The sequence below is a fragment of the Lepisosteus oculatus genome, chromosome 16, assembly GCF_040954835.1.
Source record: "Lepisosteus oculatus isolate fLepOcu1 chromosome 16, fLepOcu1.hap2, whole genome shotgun sequence".
NCBI lineage: Eukaryota > Metazoa > Chordata > Actinopteri > Semionotiformes > Lepisosteidae > Lepisosteus > Lepisosteus oculatus.
The window spans coordinates 9,466,254-9,490,664 of record NC_090711.1 but is presented as its reverse complement, the minus strand read 5'-3'; the positions used below and the strand labels follow the sequence as shown (position 1 = coordinate 9,490,664).

Below are 24,411 nucleotides of genomic sequence, written 5' to 3'. Positions count from 1 at the left end.
TTTGTGAAGGTTCCTAGGGCATCCTGTCCAAATTCACCCCTGGCCTTTACCAATCATGGCCTCCTAATAATCCCCATCTATGAACTGGCTTCATCACTCTACTCTCCTGCTCACTAATAGCTGATGTGTGGTGAACGTACTGAGTGTCGTCGCATCATCCAGGTGGGGCTGCATTGGTGGTGGTAGTGGGATTCTCCATTACCTGTCAAGTACATTGATTGGGGTGTCCAGAAAAGAGCTGTATAAGTGTAAGGAATTATTATTGTTATAGAAATGGTGCTGAGAGAAGGCCCGCACTTGCTCACATTGGTTCTCCTGTCCTTTCCCCCTGTGCCAGACCCTGGAAACCCGTGAGCTGGAGAAGGCGAGACACTGGCAGCACCAAGCACGGCAGTCGCCCATCCCTACGGCTCCCGCTGGCTCTCCCAGGCTCGACGCCCCTGTGCACCCGGAGCACCGGCAGCCTCCCGAGCCGCAGAGCGAGCCCGCGCCCGACGCCCAGCTGCCCGCAGGGGGATCCTCGGAGCATCTCAACGGAGAGCTGGTAGAAGGCAGCCCGGGGACTGGCGAGGCCCAGGACCGGACCTCTGATCCGTCCCAAGGCATGTGTATAATGACCGGCCCACAGCTTCCAGCTCTGGATCCTAAACCTTAGAGCCACTCCAGCAAGTGTTTGGAAACTGGGGATCAGTTTCATAAGCCTTTTACCCCGCTGGGCACAATCCTAGCACTCACAAATACTCAAACAGCTATGCTTAATTTGACTTTTTTCCATGATTGAGAAGCAGTTTCTACAGGTTTCCTAAATCAGGTTACCCATACAAGTGGAAACATACTTTCGTGTTTTTTCTTCCATTTTATTGAACTGGATTTAGTAGCGATTCTCTCTTAAGCAGGTTAATCAATGTTGTAAACAGCGCAGTGCTCATATGGATTTTCTTTTTTTTTCTTGTCCTTAATTGTATGATAATTAGCAGGTCTGATTAAACAACTAAGGATCTGATTGTGTTAAGGTTTTACGGAGGAGCAAATTGAAAGGGATTGGACTAGATATTGTTTAGAATATAGATCGCTTTAGCTGGGTCACACTTTGCCCTGTTAGCGATTAAATCCTGATAATTTATTATGACAGTACACAAGGGTTAGGATTTATTCCTAGCTGAAGTTCATCTTGTTCTTCCCAGAAAATGCTGAGGTTCCTAAGACAGAACCACATGCTTCCGCAGAGCCTGCAGGGGAGGTACAGCAATCTGATCCAGTGCCTGGAAAAGGTAAGTAAGAAAATAAGGAAAAGCTAGAATGAGGACAAAGTTGATTATTTTATTGAGTCAATTTTGTGGTATTTCACTAAGTTATTTATTTTGGGAGAACTATGAAAAATAACTCCCCACGTTTGGCTTGATCATGTGTTCCATACATTGAGGAGTCTCCACTATATAGTGTTTTCTGGTGTCAGTTAAGGGGTGTGTTTTCAGCAAATTCCCAATTATGCCTGTGATTCTTCTTGATCAAGCCAGGAGTACCCCTGCTTGCTTTAAATGGAGGGGATGGTACTCTTGGCTGTTCCAAATCCTTAGGCCAGAGTTCTGTAAAATGTAAAACATTAATCCTGTTTGCTCTCTATATTACTCCATTTTGTTTTTTTTTGTAATTGGCACATGGCATTGTTTGTGTTTTGAGTGTGTTACTTGTCATAGAGACTCTCAGACTGCAAGGTAGCATCAGAAGTATAACCTTGCTACCTTGACCAGTTCAGATGGTGGTATCTCATTTATCAAAAAGGCATCTTCAGTACCCACACAGTATTTTGTTTGCCTCCAGCATGGCGTTCATGCTGGAGCAGTATTGTTAAAGCAATATACTGGAGGGAAATCTGGTGCAAAAAACTGCAGTTCAGAGCATGTTAGGCCATTGTATAATAATTTTATACTCCAGAACATTATCATAAAGTCACATTCTCTTCACAATCAGTATTCAATGCAGACTCGTGAGCCATAAAAAAATTAAAAATTAAGTTTAGCAATAACCTAAAATATTTTTAGTAGTATGCTATAATTTCTGACTTGCCAAAAGAAGGTGATTTTTCCTGCCAGGTAAAAATAACAGGCAGTTGTAGGACGGATTGGTTACCTTCATTTTCAGTTTTTTTGAAGAGACAGTTTAATTGCACTTTCATAATGCTAATGATGTACAGAAAAATCTGCAATCCAGGTTCTAATCTGTCAGCATCTGTAATTTTTGCATTGTATTCAAGAAAACTGCAAAAGACATCTCGTATATCCTGCATTGAAGAAATTCAACTCATTGTACTCATTAGGCTAAGCCTTAGACTAGCTAGAAACAAATGCCAAGAAGGGGAATTGTACTTGAATTGCGCTCCTGGTTCTATACTTTACAGATGCCGAAGAGCCATTGGGTGACAGTGAGCAGCAGGTCTCAGAAAGCAAGGACCTCAGGCCTCCTTCCGACAGAACAGAAACTGCACAAACTAATGGCATTGTCGACGACCGGGCGTCAGTCTCCTCTACTGACATTTTGGTATGGCATCCTTAGCTCCTGGTGTAGTCGGCGCCATCTTTCTATGCCTGGCATGCACTTCTTGTTCTTTTGTACTTTGAAAAGGATGGATTTGTCAGTAGATGTTAGTCGATTTCCATGCTCTGAAGTTAAAGGGAAGGATTGGTGGAAAACGCATCAGCCGGCACATCTGAAAGGGTACAGTTGTCATCTGTTAATGAGCTCGTTGTGGTGGACAAATCTTCAACCTTGGAAGTATTTCCTTTAAACAACCTCTGAAGGAATGAGGCCGCTTGTCTAATTAATTGTTGTGTTTGCACTGGGCGGAGAGGTGGCTCTGTGGCTAAGGATCTGCGCCTGTGACTGGAAGGTCGCCGGTTCAAATCCTGCAGCTGGCAGAGGAATCCTACTCCGTTGGGCCTCTGAGCAAGGCCCTTAACCCCAACTGCTCCAGGGGCGCCGTACAATGGCTGACCCTGCGCTCTGACCCCAAGCTTCTCTCCCTGTCTGTGTGTCTGTGTCTCCATGGAGAAAAGCTGGGGTATGCGAAAAGACGAATTCCTAATGCAAGAAATTGTATAGGGCTTATACAGAGACATTATTATTATTATTATTATTATTATTATTATTATTATTATTACCTCCAGGTCTTTCAGGTTATATTCAGTGTTGGTCCAAGGCTTAACAGCTCGATGCCTTAAGAAAGATGAGAACTCAGCCTCCCGGCAAGGTGCCCACAGCACTGTCTAAAAACATGTTTCTGGTTTTCTGCACTTAATGATGCATGCAAGCTGCAAGAAATATGCATATCATTTAACAAATCATCTTTCAAAAGGCACTGAATCAACTGTGTAATTAAGATAAAGAAATCACTTCATTTGCAATCATCCGTCCATCTGTTTTTTCTAACTGCTTCATTCAATTCACTGGGGAGCCGGAGCCTGCCCTGGCAGGCAGCAGGCACAACGCAGGGCACACGCACACACACCAGGGCCAGTTTTCCCCGAAGCCAATTAACCTCCCAGTATGTACTTGGACTGTGGGAGGAAATTTGAAAGTGGGCTTGAAAGTGCACAACTTTATTTTAACAACAAAGCAAAATGTTCTTTTCATCCAACAAGGTTTTGGTGTTATGACCGCTGGTCCAGTGCAGTCTGTCTTTTTTTTTTTTACTTTTCTGTTGAATAAAAGTCAACCTAATAACCATTGAACATCAGTCTAACATACTGTATATCACTCTAACATAATGTAACTCTAATATACAGGATTGAGTTACATTAATGCTGACTGCTGCTTTTATGAAGAGATGCTCACTGTGATTCATATGTTGTAGGATATAATTTTAAAGTATTTCATTCATTTGACTGAATTCATTTTATGCATGACTTCTATAAACTCACAATGTTTGTGGTGCAACAATGAAGCAGAGAGCGCTACCCATATTGCAGGATCACCCTAATGTATCATATTGTACAGAGAAACAAAAACACAAAGCCACAGAGGTCATTGTGAATATAATAATAATTGCTTACACTTATATAGTGCTTTTCTGGACACTCCACTCAAAGCACTTTACAGGTAATGGGGACTCCCCTCCACCACCACCAATGTGCAGCATCCGTCTTAATATGATGAAGGGTTATAACATACAGTTCTGAATTAATGGGAGTGGAACAGAATAACACAAAGACCCCATGGTGTCAAGTAGCTGCACTGCTGCTGCTAGGAGTTTGCATGCCACAACGCAGAGACAGAGAGGAAGCCCAGACAGCAGAGTTTAGAGAGGACATTTAAAGGTGTTAAGATGTTAAGGAGCTGTCCTGAAGCCTGTAGGTGTCCATTTCATTAGAGATTGATAAAACGGAGCTAAGGGAAGACACAATGAGCCCAGCGATGTAACTCAAGAGGAAGTATAGGGAGATAGCACAGTGTTGTAGCTGGACTAATGAACTGCATGGTGAATCAGACTATGATGAAGAACAGACCTGGGTCTGGATCTCACGTGGGGAGATGCAATTGGTTAAATACATTGCTTTATCCTCGCACCACATACTCACTTGTGGACTACTGGTCCAGATTGTCAGCTTGGTAGTGAATTTTGGATCCCATACACGCTTCCAGCTGTCTGGTGCGATCTGGCAATGCAATGTTTTGCATATCTCTTCCTAGGACACGGATGCAGCGCACGGCCCTCCTACAGCCAGATTCTCCCACATCCTGCAGAAAGATGCCTTCCTCGTCTTCCGATCTCTCTGCAAGCTCTCCATGAAGCCGCTGGCTGACGGACCCCCAGACCCAAGGTAGGATTGAAGAACAGCTGTGCCTCTACATAGATAGGATCAGATCCTTTCCTTCTTTATACTCCAGGGTTTTTACTGAGGCTGGCTCTGAAAGATGTTTACACTAACACAGAAAGAAAGCATAAAAATACAAGATTCTGTTAATGGAAAAACAACTTAATATAACTTTCTTGAAGTATGCTCCTACTAAACACAGGCTATCATACTATAACAGACAGGACCTGTCATGTTATAAATCCTGTTTTTTTTTTTAAAGAATACAAAATGTTTCACATAAAACTTTATCAACCACATATTTTTTAATGATGATTCTGTGTCATTATGGTTTATCCTGTTCGCTATTCCGCATTTCAAAAAATATTTTTCTGAATTAGCGAGTTTGTTAAAAGTGCATGTTAAATTCCTATTTCGTTTCTGGAAGTTGAATGTGACAGTTTGGAGTTAACTTTTGTTTTTGTAAGACCAGTTATTAAACATCACCAGTGAGAGGACTGGGTAACTCAATTAATAACCAAAACAAATTATTGAGGATCTTGAACTTAGTAATGATGGGCTGTTTTTCTAAATTCTTGACAAACTTTGATGCTCTATCGCTCAGTTTTTAAGGTAGAAGGATAAGTTAGAACAAGGGCCACCCAGAGTGAAGGGTAATTTGAGGTCATTAAAATTTGATGAAGTATGTAAGAAGAATTTTTAATCTTTAGTCATTATGTGTGTAAACTGCGAGTGATATGTGAGATTTTTATACAATATTTTCATTGTAATTGATGGATGAATGGGAGATTGAATATGTGGATTTTCTTTCTTTTGAATTCCCAACCTTTTAATTCAGTTTGTTTTTTTTTAGTGATCTGAAAACAGTTTTAAGAAGTTTTGCTTAAGCGAGGAGTTCAGTAAAAAGGGTCATTTACTAAAACGGTTTAATAAAGTTAAACACATGACGTGTACTGAAGGAAATGAAAGTTCTTTTGGAGTGAAGAGCAGAAGAGATGGGAACTGGGATTAAGCAGCAGAAACACACAGAAAACCAGTATTAGCACTCCAGGAGGAAGAGCTCCCCTTCTCCTGCTTCAAAAGTCTTGAAAATCCTCAGCCACCACTGGTTCAGAAACTGATTGAAGAACCTATGTTCTCTTTCAGCCTATGAGAGGAAACTCCTGTGCTTCTCCTTTTTAACTCCTACATAGTCGTGCTGATTTCTGCTGCAAAACTACTGTAGGTAAATGATGGGTGGCTGTCGTTTCAATCATCTGCTTCCTAACCCCTCGGGCCAAAACATTAGGAACGCCCAGTCGAGTGAAGAGACTCTTTTGGTGGCAGGCCATATAGTGCATGGCTGGCTTCTGGAGCTTGAGACAGACTTCTGTCATCTTTGCTGGCCACACAAAATGTCCGTTGAAAACTGGTGAAACGATCAGTTCAGTCTCACACTCCGCTGCACTCGTTACTACCTCAACTAAAGGGAGATCCTGCTGGAGGGATAGGAAGGGATGAGACATGGTTGCATGTATTTGAGACCCTTTCCCAATATTGGCTACAGCGTATTCCTGCTACACTTAAGAAACTGAACACATGGTTTGGTGGGCTTCCAAGTATTTCTCCCAAACCATTCATGCCAAATTTGTTTTGGATGAAAGTTTTCCAACAGCACACAGAGCTTTTTTTGTCCAATTGCTCCCAGGTCCCATGAGCTGCGGTCGAAGGTGGTGTCCCTGCAGCTCCTGCTGTCCGTGCTGCAGAGTGCAGGCCCCGTGTTCCGCACTCACGAGATGTTCGTCAATGCCATCAAGCAGTACCTCTGTGTGGCCTTGTCCAAGAACGGGGTCTCCTCCGTGCCTGATGTTTTCGAGCTCTCCTTAGCCATTTTCCTCACACTTCTGTCCAACTTCAAGATTCACCTGAAGATGCAAATTGAGGTATCGAAATGTCCTTTGATTCGTCAGCCTCAAATTCAAATCCCCGCTGGTGTTCTCTATGGGATCCAAGATTTCTTTTTGTACCCTCTAACGATTTCAGAAATGTGCTTGTTTTTAATCATCTCTGCTTGCTTTAGCCCTTGGATGTGCATAGGAGACTGCCTGTTGTGCCTAAATGTTCATCTGGTTTAACCACGAAAGCATAGCGTATAGGAAATTGTATTTTGTAATATAAATCAGATATTGACATAACACTTGTGTAATATGAATAATGGTCTGATCCAGCTGTTTCCTGAAAGAAGCCAGGGAATCGGCTTCAACCACATTGCTGGGTAGTTTGTTTCATTCTCCCACAGTATCAAACAGTTATCTAAAACTCTTGTTTGTTTTCTATGTCCTTCAGGTTTTCTTCAGAGAGATTTTCTTGACTATCTTAGAGACATCCTCAAGTTCCTTTGAACACAAGTGGATGGTCATTCAGACACTAACCAGGATCTGTGCAGGTAACGGCAAATAAGCCTGTAAGTCTGTTTGTATGGGTAGCAAAAGCTATAATGCTGATTTTCATGGGAATGCACATGAAACCGATATCACGTGCCACTTCTTTACTTGTAAGGTTTGTGGGACAAGGATGTTGTCCCACACTCATGTTGTTGAAGCAGAAACCCTGGCCTCTTGGGGGGAAAAAAACAACCAAATGAACTTTGACTAATTACTATAAAATAAGCTAGATGGGTTGCCCCCTATTTGTAAGCTTATGTTTTTATGTTAAACGAATGTAACACAAGAGCTCTTAAAGCAATGCCATGTAGTTTCTTCTTATGTCCTCTGGTTTGCGTTTTACTGTTCATCCTGAAGTAAACAAGAGGTTCCATTGGGTTGACTTTGTGCTTTTGAGGCTTTTGAATATTTGTATCAGATCCCCTTGTAATCTTTCATGTGGGAAAACTCAAAAGCCTCAGTTCCTTCAGTCTGCAAGTGTGCATCTGCATGGTATTTATCCATAATTCTTTCTGTTACAGATGCCCAGTGTGTAGTGGATATCTATGTGAACTACGATTGCGACTTGAATGCTGCTAATATTTTTGAACGGCTCGTTAATGATCTGTCAAAGATAGCCCAGGGTAGAAGCGGCCAGGAACTGGGAATGACGCCACTACAGGTAGGCACAAGAGCAACCGATACAGTTGCTGGTTATTTGGGGAAAGAGTATGCATTTTCAGGTTATTGAGAATGAAGAGTGAAGTTACCATTTCTTCATCATTTTTTATTGCAGCTCCTATCTGGATGGATTTTTAACCAATTTGCTCATATGTTTGTATTAAATTGTTGAAATCTGTTCCTTTAGCAGACAGCATCCGCGCAGGAATTCTGAATTGTCTGTAGCACTGGGCCTGATGTTAACATGCTTGTTAACATTGTCGATGTGTCACTCTGGAATCTGATAACGGATCAAATGATAAGTACAGAGTTTTGAGAGGGGAATTGCACAGCAACGATAAAAAGCCTTTAAATACCTGATCTGACTAGTTGATTCCTTTGGATGGGAGAGCTGTGCTGTCTATTTTGAGTATCATGTTGAGTTGTCAGGGTGAAATTGGGTAATATGCAAATTTACAGATAAGACATGCAAACATAATTTATGCAAAACTGTAGTTTATGCATTTAGTTTTGATCTCTTCACAGTTTTGAGAGTATTCAGTATGATTAATTAATGCTATGCACAAGCTATGACTTCTTATTTTACAGTAGTTAACTGATTGATTCTATTTTTTAGGCCATGGGCTGTAGAATAGAGTCCCTGGCCCGACAGTTGACATTTAGTTGACTGTTTTCGATCGGTGCTACTGAACCTGCAGATTTTCAACTCCAAGCCATTGAAGGATTTTGCACCTCTAGCCTATGATTTCATTAATGGATCATTACCGATATCAGTGTAGCAGTTAAAAAATAAGCTTTGCCAGACTCCCGTGTGGTAAGCACAAACAGTGATTCAACTCTTGGTGTAGTCCAGGGACTAAACCTCACTATGAAGGTAAACCTTTTTCTACGTGAAAACATTAGCTTATGTTTCAATCATCGTTGCAGGAGCTGAGCTTGAGGAAAAAAGGGCTTGAGTGTTTGGTGTCCATTCTGAAGTGCATGGTGGAATGGAGCAAAGACCTGTATGTCAACCCCAATCTTCAGACTAACCTGGGTGAGTAACAGCTCGTCCTGACCTGAGATCCGAGGCCTGATTGGCTTATCACTGTTCACGCCACAGTTCCTTCGTTTAGGCACTTTAATTGTTCTCCGCGAACGGGTCAGACGCGCCGGGAACGTTCGTCATGAACGCCTCGAGTTTGCGCCGGGCCTCGGAGGCAGCGCTCAAACGGTTTGGGGCTGCCATTCGGACTGCTGGCCCCGGGTCCTGACCTCCGGGATGAGGGAGTGTTTTCTGGGAGGGCGGGCTTGATTGTGTCCGTGCCTTCAGGCCAGGAGAAGCCCCCGGAGCAGGAGAGTGGGGAGAGCAGGCCCCTGGAATCGTGTACGCGCCGGGACAGCGTCAGCTCCATGGACTCCACGGTGTCCTCAGGAATCGGCAGCGCCAGCACGCAGGCCTCTCTGGCGGACGACCCCGAGCAGTTTGAGGTCATGAAGCAGCAGAAAGAGATCATTGAGCATGGCATTGAATTGTGAGTGCCCTTCTCGGCACCTACATCGAGTCGCCCTAGAATGAGAGTTACCAGGCCTGGGAACTGAATGAATACTTTATCTGAACCTTTTTTTAAGAATCATATTTGATTTAGTTAGTTTGATTAATATTATTTGGGGGGGGGGATGCATGAAAAATACACTAACGAAACTTTTGCCACAGAAATTTTTATCTTTGAGCTGAAAAACCTCACATTAAAAAAGTGTGGTGGGTGGGATTTTTAGCGCACATGTCGATCTGTCTGAAATAACGCAGCTTCTTCTGTCAGCAGGAGGCGTGCTTACTGTGGGTTACCTTGTTATTGACAGATTCAATAAGAAACCAAAGAGAGGCATTCAGTATCTGCAGGAGCAGGGGATGCTCGGCACGCTGCCCGAGGACATTGCTCAGTTCCTGCATCAAGAGGAACGGCTGGATACAGTGAGTTATCCCAGATTGGACATGCTTTTCCAAAACTGCCCAAGACACAGCATGGATCTGTGCATTAGTCAGTACAACTTTGAGACGGCACTGAGATGGCAAATACCAACATTCATTTTGCAACATTTAGTAAGCAAAGTAATGTAATAAAACAAGTAATATTTGAGTTTTTTGCTGTTGGTATGTAGATGGGCCTGTTACCCATGAGTGCTGTGTTTTTGGATGAGCCTCAGAGGCAACAGAGGATTTAAATACCCATGGTCTATATTCTGAGAGGAATATTGTGTAAATCCAGGGGGTACTTTAGCGAGGACTCTTTTCTTAATACCTCTACTCTTATGAGCAGTGCTGCTGGATATTATTCAACCAAGTGGACAGGACCTTGGTTTAAAGCACGGCACCTGCTTCATAGTGTATCCAGTGACCAAACTGGGGCATTGGTGTGGCCATTCTGATCCAGGAGCAAATGTGCTTCCTTTATGTCCATTAATTCCATTTGCAGTAGCCACCTGGTTTTCTCTGGAAGTCTCCTGTCCCGCACTGACCAGGATGAGGTCCACAGAGGAGGTGGCAATGCTGCTAACACAGGGTGGCCAATGTATGTGCTTGAAAATCCAGCTGAACTGGAGCTGGTTACAGAGCTTTTCTGTCTATGCAGGACCAGACTTGGGGACTCTTGATCTAAGGGTTCTTGGGTTTGGGAGAGTTGTCCGTCTCCAGGCTGGCCCAGAAACTCCATCCTTCCACTTTCATCTTGATGTGCGAATGCTGTCAATAGGCCAGGCAGGCTGTGTCAAGTTAGACTCCTCAGCTCCCAGAAATCCATTCCTGGAAGCAGTGTGACGATTGCAGTCAATGCCGGTCAACCCTTATCAGTTGGTTTTGTTCCTGACCGTGTGCAGAATGGGATGCTTTCAGCTTGTGTTCTCCCCTCAGACCCAGGTGGGAGAGTTTCTGGGGGAAAACATCCGCTTCAACAAGGAGGTGATGTACTCCTATGTGGACCAGCTGGATTTCTGCGGCAAGGACTTCGTCTCAGCGCTCCGGATATTCCTGGAGGGCTTCCGGCTGCCTGGAGAAGCACAAAAAATCGACAGGCTGATGGAGAAATTTGCTGCCAGATATCTGGAGTGCAATCAGGGGTAACACGACCCTCCTGCATACAAATCGGCCACTTTGTTTCCAGAGCATTCAAGAGTCTTACCAAGTCGCAGTTGCTGATTGATGTGATCCCCATAACAGTGGAGAATTATACACTCAAATGGCAAACTGCAAACATTTTTAATATGATTGTTCTGGTTATAATGCCAACTGGATTCTCTCCAGGTTGTACCCTGCCTTCTGCCCGTTGCTTGCCCGTTGAAGTTTTCTGGTGGCTCCATTTGCCCTGTAAAGCACAGTGTCATTTTTCTAGATGACGGTTCTCTCTTCGTGCTGATCCATGAGCGCAGATATAACTGTCCCTGTTAAAGGTCATGTGTTTCCTTCTTCAACAGGCAAACCCTGTTTGCAAGCGCGGACACAGCGTATGTTTTGGCCTATTCCATCATCATGTTGACCACAGACCTTCACAGTCCTCAGGTATGACCTTAAATAAACCCTTTCCTGATAAAGGGGCCGTGATAGATGGGAGAGGACTTCAAGAAGACACACAATGAAGAAAAGTTGTACTGACTGAGAAATTTCATTAAAAGAATCTCTGAGATCAGAAGTTTGGAGTTGTGCCTGCATTAACATTCGAAGGTCCCACATTTAATTTGGTTTTATTTGCAGATAGTTGCAGGGTGTCTGTTTCAAAGGATGCCTGTATAGTTCCTTAACTTAATCTCCAGTGCTGCTACAGGAGCTGTGGTGTTGGGCAGCACTGTCCAGCTGCTGATGGAAAAATGCAATTATAAATTTAAAAAGGGAAAAAACAAAAGCCAAATGTTTGGTGTTAGCCCAGGCTTCAGTGTCAGCGAGTGTCTCTTTGGCCTGCAAACCTTCCCAGCAACTCAAAGCCAGCGCTCAGATGGGAAGATTAAGCCATTGTTAGAATTTGATATTCTATCCAAAAGGTAACTGGATCTGGAGTGCAGTAGATAACAGAGATTGACTCATGATTGTATCAAACTATGAAAGTCTAGATCTAAGAGAAATAGTATATTTTATTTTGAGTAACTGAAGTGTAATTGATCAACTAAATGGATCAGCTATGAAATCAAGATTAGAATGTAGTTTATTAAGGGTGAGGAATTATCTAGATCAGTTTGATACCTTTCACTGATACAGCAGATCAAACCAGTCTATTGTGATTGGGTCCTCAGAAGAAAGGTGCTTGGGTTTGTTTTAAAACAAAGTTTTTGGGGGGATGATTTTTTTCCCTGTTTTTACATCACCCAGGTGAAAAACAAAATGACCAAGGAGCAGTACATCAAGATGAATCGAGGGATCAACGATAGCAAGGATCTGCCCGAGGAGAATCTGTCTGCAATATATGACGAGATTGCTGGAAAAAAGATTGCCATGAAGGAAAGCAAAGAGTATTCCATCACGCCCAAATCCAACAAGCAGAGTGAGTTTGAAACCGATTAAGCTGCTTACAGTAGGTGTTACACACAGAGATTAAAGTTATAGCGCAAACAAGTAGTTTGATTTCCTTTGTGAATGTAATAAGGTTCACATAAGAAGCTCGATTTCAGCTTGAAAATTTATAATCTGTCACTTTTTCAGTTACTGTTGGTTACTTTTCCTGGGTGAAAAGTCCCCAGCTTCACTCACACATTTGTGATGTATTCATGGCACCAGAGAAAATCTGCATACTCTAAAACATGCATCACCAAGCCTCAGTCTGCTCCTGTTCACTGCTGTGCTGCAAGATGAGCTGTAGGGAGATGAGTCAAAGTTAGTGCAGCCTCAGGCTTGTCCTACCTGCTAGTTCTGGTTTTTCAGCATTGGGTAAGCAACCCTCCACACATGACCACAGTGGTAACTCCCTAGTTTCACAGCAGGTGGTGGAAAGTCTCCTTTGCCTAACTCTCACTTACTGTACTTGCCTTCCTCTTCTAACTTCTTCTGCTGTTAGAAGATGTTATTTAGAACCGTAACTGTGTTCTTCACCCACAATGCGGTTATACTTGTGTTGAAATGTGAAAATGCAATCAATACACTTGGAACCTACTGACAAATTATCTGTACCTTTTGAACTTTATTCAAATGTAGTTGTGGTAGCTGTTCCTTAGCTCAAAGGTTGCCAAAGAAGTATATTAAAAAAACCAAACATATGCTTGAGACATTAATCGAGTTAAATTAGATCCCTGAAAAAAAAATAGCAAATATTTCCAGATGTGAGTCTTTGTATATAAATCAGTTGTGAGTCTATATTGGATGTGATTCAAATACAAATGATTTGGGATCTCTTGGCCAAGAGATGAACATGGGGCTAAAATGTCTCTGCTTGCTTTTATGTAAAAAAAAACCCAAAAAGTGATGATAGACTGGGCAGAACTCCAGAAAGGGAAAGAGGAAAGGATCTCAGTTCAGTCTGCAACAGATGTGTCCTCATTTCCTGCTCCTAGGCAACAATGTGTGCATTTCATCAATTATCCGACTGTACCAGCGTCTCTTCATCCTGATTAGAATAGGGTTTTTAAATGGTGAATATGTTATGCCATCTCCAACTTTGATCAAAAAATGTTTTAAAAGGCACTTTCAAAAAGGTTATGGAATATGCAGATAAAATTCTTCTAAAATATGTTAATGGGAAAAGCAAAAGTTGAGGTTTTGTCACCCACCCAGAATTTAATTTTTTAAGCCTGTTATCAAGACAGACTTTTAGGAGCTCAGGTTTACGGGGACAGGATAAGTTCCGAGTCAACAGCAGTAATTGTGTCCCAGGGGTCAGTGTGAGGAGCTAGGTGCTGTTGGATGTGAGGTAAGAGAGTACCTGGGTGAGGTGTATCTTTCTTTTACGGGTGGCACGGAAATCTCTGAACTCGCCTTCCACGCATATCTCGGCGGACCCGATTCCAGCGACGGCACAGCGGGCAATTAAAAGCCGGGAAACGATCGGTTCACTCCTGCCGCGCGTTCTCCCCCCCAGACGTGGCCAGCGAGAAGCAGAGGAGGCTGCTTTACAACCTGGAGATGGAGCAGATGGCGAAGACGGCCAAGGCCCTGATGGAGGCAGTGAGCCACGCGCAGGCGCCCTTCACCAGTGCCACCCACCTGGAGCACGTCAGGCCCATGTTCAAGGTCAGCACCTCCGGCTGGGGCACGGAGCACCCGGGCTCCACCCACGCCTCCCCAGCAACCAGCACACTTAATGCCAGCCCTGTCTACACCTTAATATCAATCTCTTCTGTGTCTTGGCTTTTTGGTTTTTACTTTGTCTTCATTTAACGTCCAGGGTCCCAGCCCCACTCTGCTAACCTCAGCTTTGGTAACTTGTGTGGCCCCACGCTTATTCCAGCTGCAGTCCGCGCTGTCTTGCAGCTGTGCTCCCATCGGGCTAACAGCTGTCCTTCCCGCAGCTCGCCTGGACCCCTCTCCTGGCCGCCTTCAGCATCGGTCTGCAGGACTGTGACGACCAGGAGGTGGCGTCGCTCTGCCTGGAGGGAATCCGGTGTGCCGTGAGGATTGCCTCCATATTTGGTATGCAGGTAAGGACATTTGCTGTTTCTGTCTCGTGCAAGCGTTAAAGACTGCTATTTCGTGAGCTACGTGTGGCACATCTCCAGTGTGAGACTGACCTTTACATGTTTCTGACCAATCCCATTTTGAACTGTAAAACGGTGTTTTCTGAAGTATGCGTGCAGCCATGTGCCTGAGTCACAAGTCACCTTTTTCCTCTGTTTTGTCGCAGAAAAGTGAAATCATGGCTCTTGTTTAATACCAGGTATTTTTAGGTTGGCAGTAGCTTTTATTGATTTTGTCCATGAGTCTGAGGATAACAAGCTTGTGAAAAGTGGCACAAAGCATCAATAATGATAACAGTGTGACAGTGACACTGTGTTTAATGACTCATCCAATGGCACCATACTCCCATTTATTAACGTATTACGGCACTGAGTGAGAATTCCTGACACCTTCTAGCAGTAACATGGTTTTCTTCTAACACATCTCATCCAGTACTTAGCATGACTTAATTTTTTTAGATCTGAAGAGACCAAAGGATAAGATAATTTAGCTGCTGGCTAGGCTACAGTATCTGTGTGACACTTTTGGGAATAAGTCTTTAGAACATAATCTTCACTCTGTTTTAAATGTAAGCATGTGCTTCATGTTAGTGTGTATTATAGAACAAGCAGTCTCCAGAGTTAATCTTACTGCTTTATGGGGGATCTTGATAATTCTGTGCTTATAGTCCAGACACCGATATGTTCCATAAAATGTCACAACTGTGTCAGTTTTCCTATAGTCAAGCAAAGCTGCAAGATGAAGGAACACTACTCTGAACAGCAAAAAGAATTTGAAAATATGCAGTGAATGTTTTCGTCTTGTACCGTTTCAATGTTTTTTTTTTTGTTTCTTCGTGCTTGACAGTATGTATAATTCTGTCGTTTCCTTTTTTTTTTGTGTGGTATTTTTGGGCGCGTCCAGCTCGAGAGAGACGCCTACGTTCAGGCTCTGGCTCGTTTTACGCTGCTCACGGCCAGCTCCAGCATCACCGAGATGAAACAGAAGAACATCGACACCATCAAGACGCTGATCACTGTGGCGCACACCGACGGGAACTACCTGGGAAACTCCTGGCATGAGGTGAGGGGTGAGGCGAGGGGCTGCTTGCCACTGCCTGCAGGCGTAGCCTAGCTTAATGTTGAAAAATACCTTGTGTGCCACCTGCAAGAAGAACTATCGGGAATAGTGTTACTCTTCCTCAATATACTCTGTTATCCTAGGAGCAAGTCCTTTATGATTTTGCATACTATGATTTTTATATGACTATTATTGTAGAAATATTTATTTGTAATGCGACTCCTTTCACAAACTGCAAAAATAAATGTTAGTAGTACAATGAGTTGGCTACCAGTGAGGATAAAAAGCCAAGTGCACATTCTACCCTGTTCGTACTCCTGCTTCAGCGGGGCGGGCTTTTCTTCCTGTTAGTCGTCGGGGTGTGGCTGAGCTGGTGTTTCTACAACGAGCCGAAGCCGCGTTCTCATGCTGGTGGGTTCTCGTGCTGGTTCGCCTGCAGATCCTGCGGTGCATCAGCCAGCTGGAACTGGCGCAGCTGATTGGAACGGGCGTCAAGACCCGCTACATCTCCGGCATGGTGCGGGAGAGAGAGGCCAGCATCAAGGGCTTCCCATCGGGCTCAGAGGAGTTCATGCCTTTAGGCCTAGGTAGGAGCATAAAACATCAGGCTTTGTTAACCTCTCATATTGCACTTAAGTGGCTGCTCGTACCAGCTTAGCTTAACGCTTATTGATCAGGGATTAGAGAGTGATGAATATGTCTCGGTGCGCTGGCATTTGGTTGAAAGGGAGTGTCTACCAGGCTACAGACATTTAGTCATCAGTGGTTGTGGGAGAAACTGCCATCTTTTTTTCGACCCTTTGACAGTACCTATAAATGGAAGTTTTCCTGCAGCTGTGAGTGGCGTTGGACAGACAGCAGCCTTGGAGATCACTCATCGTACAGATCCGTCGCCTTTAATCAGCAGTCGCGCTGGGTTTCTAACTTGCTAAATCCCAAGCCGTAACATATGTTTTAAAACTCATTATATTGTGGACGGTGAAAACAATATTACGCATTGTTGAAATGATTGCAGCATCTCATGGTAATGTATACTTTAGTGATCTTGCAAGTGACATTTAATATTGTGGGAATTTCCCTTTTTCCCCAGGGAATCTTGTAGGGGGTCCGGATAAGAGGCAGATGGCCAGTATTCAGGAGTCAGTAGGAGAGACCAGCTCACAGAGTGTAGTTGTGGCTGTGGACAGGTATTGATGTTTTAAAACTTTAAACATGAAAGCAAGGAATCTGATCAAACTTAAGTAATAAAAACAGTTTTGCTCATTTCAGCTTTCAATACTGACGCAGAAGAAGTGAAAAATATTATATAATATTGTAACTTTGCTCATATCTGTGCTAAACAACAGGCAAGATGTGAAATGGTCAGTGTCATGTTTTATTATATGAAGGCCACAATAAATCTGAATTATACAGTATGTGTACATAGTCTGTGCCTTGTGAGTCTTATCTACCTACCTGTTATTTTAGAAAGTCACTCAGTACAATATAAAGTAAGCAGACCCCTACCAAAATATTAGAGAGTGGCATGCTGGATAGGAGTCCTGTACAGCAGTAGCAGTAGCATGCTGTGCTGTAGGGAAAGAGGCTGATAAAAGTGGCCTCACATGAAACATGGTTGATCTACATGCCTCTGGACCATTGCTGAAGATAACAGACATGCCTAATGTGAAACTCCAGGCAGGATAATGGGTTTACAAGCAGTGATGAGTACATAAACATCGATAGAAAGCACAGTTCAGAAGCTGAAGTGAGCTGCTGTGCATGTCCATGGACATGAACATGCAGATGTCCATGGTGAGCAGAATCAATACCACAAAATATTGTAGCTGATGATAGATCAACCCTCTATTATAGCAGTTCTGTACTTTTCTTTATGTTTTATACACATACTTTGTGTGTGTGTATTAGATATACTGTAGGTACACAGTCTTTACTGCCTATGGAAAGAGTCATGATTTATTGTTTTGTCTTTAAGAATATTCACCGGATCCACGAGACTCGATGGCAATGCAATTGGTATGTATTTTACAATTCAACTCTTAATAAAGGTGAACGTTTACATTTCTTATATAGGCAGGGAGTGAGCTCCAGAGTTGTGGAGCAAGACTGCTGAAAGTGTGCCCTGAGACTCTTGTACCTGCAAGAAAATATTACTTAAGGTGTGCTCAGCAGAGTGTAAGGCCCTGCTTTGTACAGGATTAATGAGAGGCACTAAGCATTGCAGTGATTTGCTGTGTAGGGCTTTAAGAGTTAAAAGTCAGATTTTGAATTGAAGTTTGTAATAAGGAGCCAGTGAAGATGTCCGAATTTGGCGGATGTGGTCATAGAGCCTGTTTGAAGTCAAACAGCCGAGATACAGGTCATTTGACCATTCTTGACCAAAGAATTTGGCGAGTCTTGTAAATGTAAAGAGGTCAGGATTAAGCTAAGACATTAATCCGCCCTCCACATCACAAATTCAAAAACTGTCCTTGATGTCACTTCTTCATTGGGATAAATGGAAAGCCAGCAGCAAGCAATTTATTTTGAAATTTGCTGCTGGTGGCTAGTCGAAAGCTGTGAAGCAGTCCAAGCCTGTTAAGGGCCGCGCTGACTGGCGGTTCTGTGTGTGCCGCAGTTGATTTTGTGCACTGGCTGTGCGCTGTGTCGATGGACGAGCTGGCCTCCCCGCATCACCCTCGCATGTTCAGCCTGCAGAAGATTGTGGAGATCTCGTACTACAACATGAACCGCATCAGGCTGCAGTGGTCCAGGATCTGGCAGGTCATCGGCGATCATTTTAATAAGGTATGTGGGCAGAGTGAGTGACAGCATGTGAGGGCTATCAGTGGACTTGAAGACCTTGTGAGTCTATTCAGAAGAATATTCAGAAAGGAACATCACCACGCTGCCTGCTGGCCAAGTGTCCTGCTTATAACTTGGGATTTTCTAAACATAAACACTCTTTAAAATCTTTAAAAATCATAGTTGCTTTTTAAAATTAAAATGTGCCTTTGGCATTTATTGACCACTTATTATCCATATGTTTATTGCAAGCGTTCTTAAAATAACCTCCATCCATCTTTTGCCTTTTTTGTATGAGAAGATCTTATTAACCATCGATTAATGGTAGTGCTCCTCCAGGACAGATGTTGTCATAGGGTTTTTACCAGGTGTTCATTGACTAAGGCCTCTTCTTGAGTGCTTGGAAGCAGAATGCGCCAGTTGTCACACTGTCCTTTTGGATGTTCTCCTGTAGCGCTGGGGGGGTTATTGATTCCGCAGCCGGTCTTTAGTGCTCTTCTGATTTGTCTCCGAGGTTGGCTGCAACCCGAATGAGGATGTGGCCATCTTCGCCGTGGACTCCCTGAGGCAACTGTCCATGAAGTTCTTGGAAAAGGGAGAGCTGGCAAACTTCCGCTTCCAAAAGGACTTCCTCCGGCCCTTTGAGCACATCATGAAGAAAAACAGGTGAAGGGTGCCGGGGGATATCGGCGAGCTGTGTGTGCTGTCTGACATTTTCTTTTTTTTATGTTCTTGCGTTTTGCCTTGCACTGTAGATCTGCTTGTTGAGAGAGGGTGATCAGACAATTGAAGGACAAATTGCAGAGGAGTGTATTGCCATATGAATATGCACACTGGAGTTCTTATTCGTGTCCATCTTTCAGGACATGCACAGCACAACGGATGAGGCAGTACAACAGGCAACACTATGTAATGTAGACAGTTCATTACAAAGCAGTACATAATGAATAGTGATAATATGTACATAAAGTCATTCAATAACTAGAGCAAACAATACGTGGAAGAAGAAAATTGTGGTAGTGAACACCATGGTAGTCCAAATCAAAAGAGCATAGTGCAGAGGGGCATTGAGTTCTGGGGCATTGCAGTTAGCTGTTTATGATGGTGTAAATCTTTGATTGATGGTAAATCACATCCTAGTATCCTCTGTGTCTTTGCCACAACTCTTTGTAGAATGTCTTTGTCATGTACGGTAGTATTGGTGTACTCAAACCACTAGTGACTGTAGACTAGTGAATTGTGACTGTTAACTGGTGTGTATTGTCCAAGGACTACTGAATAGTGTCAATACGGTAAATTTAACATTCACTGGAAATTGGAAGTTGTTCATAACTTACAAACGTGTAATGTCCACTTCAAGACAGTCTCTGGTGAGAAGATGACATTCTAATTCTTGCCTTAAAAAACCATTCTGAATTTTGAAGGTTGTAACGTTGCCTTGTAGGTCTCCTACGATCCGCGATATGGTGATCAGGTGCATCGCCCAGATGGTCAATTCTCAGGCTGCCAATATCCGGTCTGGGTGGAAGAACATCTTCTCCGTCTTCCACCAGGCTGCCTCTGACCACGACGAGACTATAGTGGAGCTGGCCTTCCAGACTACTGGACACATTGTCGGTAATTCGCACACATCGGCCATCGATTGCAATTGTTAAAAAATAATAAATAAAAATAATGAATAAGTCAAAAGATCCAGAAAGCATATAAAGAGTGTATATATATATATTTTCTCATAGTGTGGTTTTTGGCTGAAAAAATGTCATTTGTGATTGAACAGACATGACAGCCCTTCTCCCGTTAATCTGTTAAACTTGCGGTTTCCTGTATTACATTAAACATTACATGAGGGAAATCTGGAAAGTACTGCTGTTGCTTTGCCATGCCCACAAACGCCTACTACAGGAACTTCTAATGGAATGCTGTATTACCCCAAGTGCCTTTAAGGGCTGTATGGAAATGTGTGGATGTAAAGTGTCAGAAACACATGAATGCAATTTCAAAATGCTTTCAGCAGTCACATAGAATTCAGCCTGCTCGCATATTGAGATAGCTTTTCACATTTACCAGCAGTGCCACAAGCTGTTTTAATTCCATCCATCATTTACTGAAGATTAACCTGCGTCAGCTGTACCAAGAAAACTAAAACATAAAATATCTGTATCAAGCGTAGGTACTGTATACAGCTACGAGGAAGGGAGTCATGAAAACATTTCTTTAGTTGTGTTTATTGTGTTGGTACGCTCAAAACAAAAATGTTAAGGTTTTGGTAGACTACAGCCTTTTTAGCTCCTTATATCAGAAATTGGATTGTTTGTTGCTCCTATCAGTATAAGTAGCACATAAACAATTAAAATTATAAAACAAATGGTGTATGCATGTTACAAAAACTGCAGGAACAGTTGATTCCTAGATGTGTGTGATATAAATCCTGTGAATAATGAAAAGTTGAAAAGAAAATATTGGTAATGTACAACATTTTCATAACAAATAGAAAAAGGACAGTGCAACGGCGTAGTGTTGCTGCCTGACCAATCTTGGGAACTGAATTTGCTCATGGCTCAGTGCCTTCTGTGTGGAGTTTATGTGTTCTCCCCTAAGACCACATGGGAATATGCCTGGAGCTCTGGGTTCATCCCACAGTCCAAAGACATGCAGGCTAGCTTAGCTGGCTAAATTGTTTACCTGTGCATGTGTGAGTGTGCATTCCTTTGCCTGCCTATACAGCTCTGGCCCACAGCAAGCCTATATTGGGCTAAAAGGCTTTAGGAAACGGATGAAAGGAAAAATAGACTCGGATTTCTTCAGTGGCTTCCTCAGACATTGATGACTCTCCTCCTCGTCATCTGTCCCCTCTCGTTTTTCCCGCCTCCAGTGAGCACCTATCAGAAGCATTTTGCCGCAGCGATTGATTCATTCCAGGACGCGGTCAAGTGTCTTTCCGAGTTTGTTTGCAATGCGGCCTTCCCTGACACCAGCATGGAGGCCATACGGCTCATTCGCCACTGTGCGAAATACGTTTCGGAGAGGCCGCAGGTGAGTGCCGTCCGGTGTTTCAGTGTCTGAGCGGCTGATGGGGGGGGCACTGACCAGCAGTGCTTTGTTGTCTAGGTTTTTCCCAACTTTTCTGATTTCTTATCTTCTGATAAGATTTTATTTGATGCCTTATCTAGAGGTTTAGAAATATTTTTTCGGAACCGTTACATATGAGGAAAAACTGCTACAGTGACTGCTGAGGGGTGGAAATTTCAAGAAACCACTTTTTTCAAGTGGTTTTGGTGGTGTGGATGCCTTCAATGTAACACCTTGTGCTTTGGTGACGGTGGAGGCTTACATACTCGCCATTTATATGACAGCACGTCCCAAAAACTCAAAAACTGCCCCGGTTCTTTGCCTTCACTTTACCTGTGGAACTTGTAGTTTCACATGACTATTTGAATTATTTTGAGATAATTGGATGAGAGATCTTCACAGTCCTTCATCGACAGCGGATCAGCAGTGAAACTTGACCTAAAAGATCACGGGTGAAAGCTAATTGGGAGAGAGCACTATGGGCCACTATTTTCCTATAAAAAGGTGGTTGGTGCCAGTGGAACGGTATTTTGTTTTATGCTTCCCAGGCCTTGCGTGAATACACCAGTGACGACATGAATGTGGCCCCGGGGGACCGGGTTTGGGTTCGAGGGTGGTTCCCCATTCTTTTTGAGCTGTCCTGCATTATAAACCGCTGCAAGCTGGACGTGCGAACACGGTAAGAGCCTCAGAACTGATCCCCTGGGCTTTGTGGGACACTCTGTGAGGACAGATTAAAAGGCATCTAAAAATACCTGTTGGGAAGAGGGGCATTTGTAGGAAAAAAAGCTTTCAACCTCTTGATCAAGTGCCACGTTTGTTGCAGTTTAGCGGACTCTTTAAGTAAATGTACATGAGTGTGAAGTATCTGGTGCTGTGAGACATGCCAGGTTTTCTTAAACTTATTTATGTTTCCAAATGTGTGGGTAAGTGGTTTGCAACTCCAGTTCTTCAGATAGTTATGTACTCTCAACCTGCCATGGACAGGGGCCTGACAGTGATGTTTGAGATCATGAAGAGTTACGGACACACCTTCGAGAAGCACTGGTGGCACGATCTCTTCAGGATCGTGTTCAGGATTTTTGACAACATGAAGCTTCCTGAGCAGCAGACTGAGGTACTGTATGCGCTCTTCCTAGATAACCTGCAACAAGGTTCCCAGGTCCTTTTGCATATAAGGTTTACCAAAAAAATGTATTCCCTTGCTCGAAACCCACAGACTGCATGATGAAAGTTACTGCATAACATGTAATGAGTAGTATACAAAACCCTGCTTTTCAAGAAAGTTAAACCACTCTTTCTCATTGACGCTGCCCTAGTTACTAGTTGGTCTTTGGGCATGGTGTCATCTGGTTTATCTGTAACCAAAATTATCTGTCTTACAAGCTAGAGGGTAGAGAAAGAGATACTTTCAAGTCGTTCTTGTTAGTACAGTACTCTTATGTGGGAATTATTTGCATTGGTAAAGAAATATGACTCCAAGAATTGGTTACTGTACAAATTGTGGCGGTGCAGTCAGATGCTTTCTGTCAGCTTCAAAGCATGATAGATTAGCCCTATTTCTGTATTTTTTTAATTTCTTTTCAAGTTATCATAATGAACTATTATAAGAATCATCTGGGGAATTACTTGCCCCGATGTGTCCGTTCAAAGAAACAAACCAACATGCTGCTGAAGTTATGTTTCCTGCTGTTTTCAGAAAACTGAGTGGATGACTACAACATGCAACCACGCCCTTTATGCCATCTGTGATGTGTTTACTCAGTTTTATGACCCTCTAAGCGATGTCCTGCTCCCAGATATTTTTACACAGATACAGTGGTGTGTCTCACAGGGTGAGTAATACAGCATTGCATTTCTTCTTTGATAAAAGAAGAAGCTTTGAGATTTTTAACAATTGTCAGCCACCAGAATACATGCGGACACTTTTGTAGTGTCAAAGAGTTTCCCTTGAAAACAAAATCAAAGTCATATGTGGAAGTTTTTTTTTTTTAGAATTTGAGATTAATCTTTTAACACCAGAAATACTAGCGTTTGTTTCACCAGCATGACACAGCATATACTCCACAAAACGGTGCACAACACTACCAAGAGGAACTGAAGTGTTTTACAACGGTACATTTGTAAAAATGTGGTGTTGTGCGTCAGAAACAAATCTTGAAAATGAAACTGTAAATTCTTCATTTACATTTTCCACCCTTCAGTTGTTTAATGCTACATATTTTCACTTTCAAAAAGAGAACAGACCAATTACGGTCTGTGACATATGTTCCAAACCAAATTAAAGCAGATTAAATTTCAGTTTTCTCACTGTAGAAATTTTAAAATTAATTGGCAGCCAGATGAAGGATTACCCACAATGCCATTACCCTCTGAAAACAAGACATTAAATTATGAGCTTTCCATACAGCACCTCAATTGTGGTTTTAATTTTAAAAAAAATATTTTCCTAAATCAGAAAAATAAATACATCTAATTAAACAAATCTAATATTTATCTCACACCCAGGTGTACACATTTTTCATTCTCATGCAATGTATGAAGTCAAAGATTTAACAGCATTAAAATTCTATTAAAAATACAATTTCAAATCCTCACAGACTAGGTGAAGTAAGCAAGTGAAATGCGATAATGGAACTTCTTCCAGTAAACCATGGTCGGTATTTCCCACATGAAGACACACCTGTGTTTGCTTTCAGATCATTAACACGGTGTAGGGATCTCCTGGAACAGTGAGCCTCTGTAATAAGCGTGATTGCAGATGTGGAGAACTAGAAGCCTGAAATGTGATTCTGTTCCAGATAACGAGCAGTTGGCTCGATCGGGGACAAACTGCCTGGAGAACCTGGTCATTCTGAATGGGGAGAAGTTCAGCCCAGAGGTTTGGGAGCACACCTGTCTCTGTATGCTGGACATCTTCCACAACACCAGCCCCCATGTGTAAGTGCCAGCCCCTGCCTTAATATTGTAAAAC

The 24,411-nt window shown here is 42.9% G+C and overlaps 1 protein-coding gene across 1 annotated transcript in view; it reads left to right on the top strand.

Annotated features, from left to right (window-relative positions):
• Window positions 1–24,411, top strand: part of LOC102688328 (ADP-ribosylation factor guanine nucleotide-exchange factor 2 (brefeldin A-inhibited)) — a 45,904-nt gene that overhangs the window by 8,547 nt on the left and 12,946 nt on the right. The window contains exons 6-32 of the mRNA XM_006639540.3: window positions 338–602; window positions 1,185–1,271; window positions 2,399–2,538; window positions 4,687–4,817; window positions 6,499–6,733; window positions 7,137–7,236; window positions 7,756–7,895; window positions 8,822–8,930; window positions 9,207–9,408; window positions 9,737–9,848; window positions 10,785–10,990; window positions 11,345–11,429; window positions 12,231–12,402; window positions 13,930–14,081; window positions 14,360–14,488; window positions 15,429–15,587; window positions 16,024–16,171; window positions 16,675–16,771; window positions 17,560–17,600; window positions 18,202–18,371; window positions 18,883–19,034; window positions 19,813–19,985; window positions 21,241–21,401; window positions 21,986–22,116; window positions 22,425–22,554; window positions 23,137–23,272; window positions 24,239–24,377. Of these exons, the coding sequence (XP_006639603.2) occupies window positions 338–602; window positions 1,185–1,271; window positions 2,399–2,538; window positions 4,687–4,817; window positions 6,499–6,733; window positions 7,137–7,236; window positions 7,756–7,895; window positions 8,822–8,930; window positions 9,207–9,408; window positions 9,737–9,848; window positions 10,785–10,990; window positions 11,345–11,429; window positions 12,231–12,402; window positions 13,930–14,081; window positions 14,360–14,488; window positions 15,429–15,587; window positions 16,024–16,171; window positions 16,675–16,771; window positions 17,560–17,600; window positions 18,202–18,371; window positions 18,883–19,034; window positions 19,813–19,985; window positions 21,241–21,401; window positions 21,986–22,116; window positions 22,425–22,554; window positions 23,137–23,272; window positions 24,239–24,377 (3,902 nt within the window). The remainder of the gene's footprint in view (window positions 1–337; window positions 603–1,184; window positions 1,272–2,398; window positions 2,539–4,686; window positions 4,818–6,498; window positions 6,734–7,136; window positions 7,237–7,755; window positions 7,896–8,821; window positions 8,931–9,206; window positions 9,409–9,736; window positions 9,849–10,784; window positions 10,991–11,344; window positions 11,430–12,230; window positions 12,403–13,929; window positions 14,082–14,359; window positions 14,489–15,428; window positions 15,588–16,023; window positions 16,172–16,674; window positions 16,772–17,559; window positions 17,601–18,201; window positions 18,372–18,882; window positions 19,035–19,812; window positions 19,986–21,240; window positions 21,402–21,985; window positions 22,117–22,424; window positions 22,555–23,136; window positions 23,273–24,238; window positions 24,378–24,411) is intronic.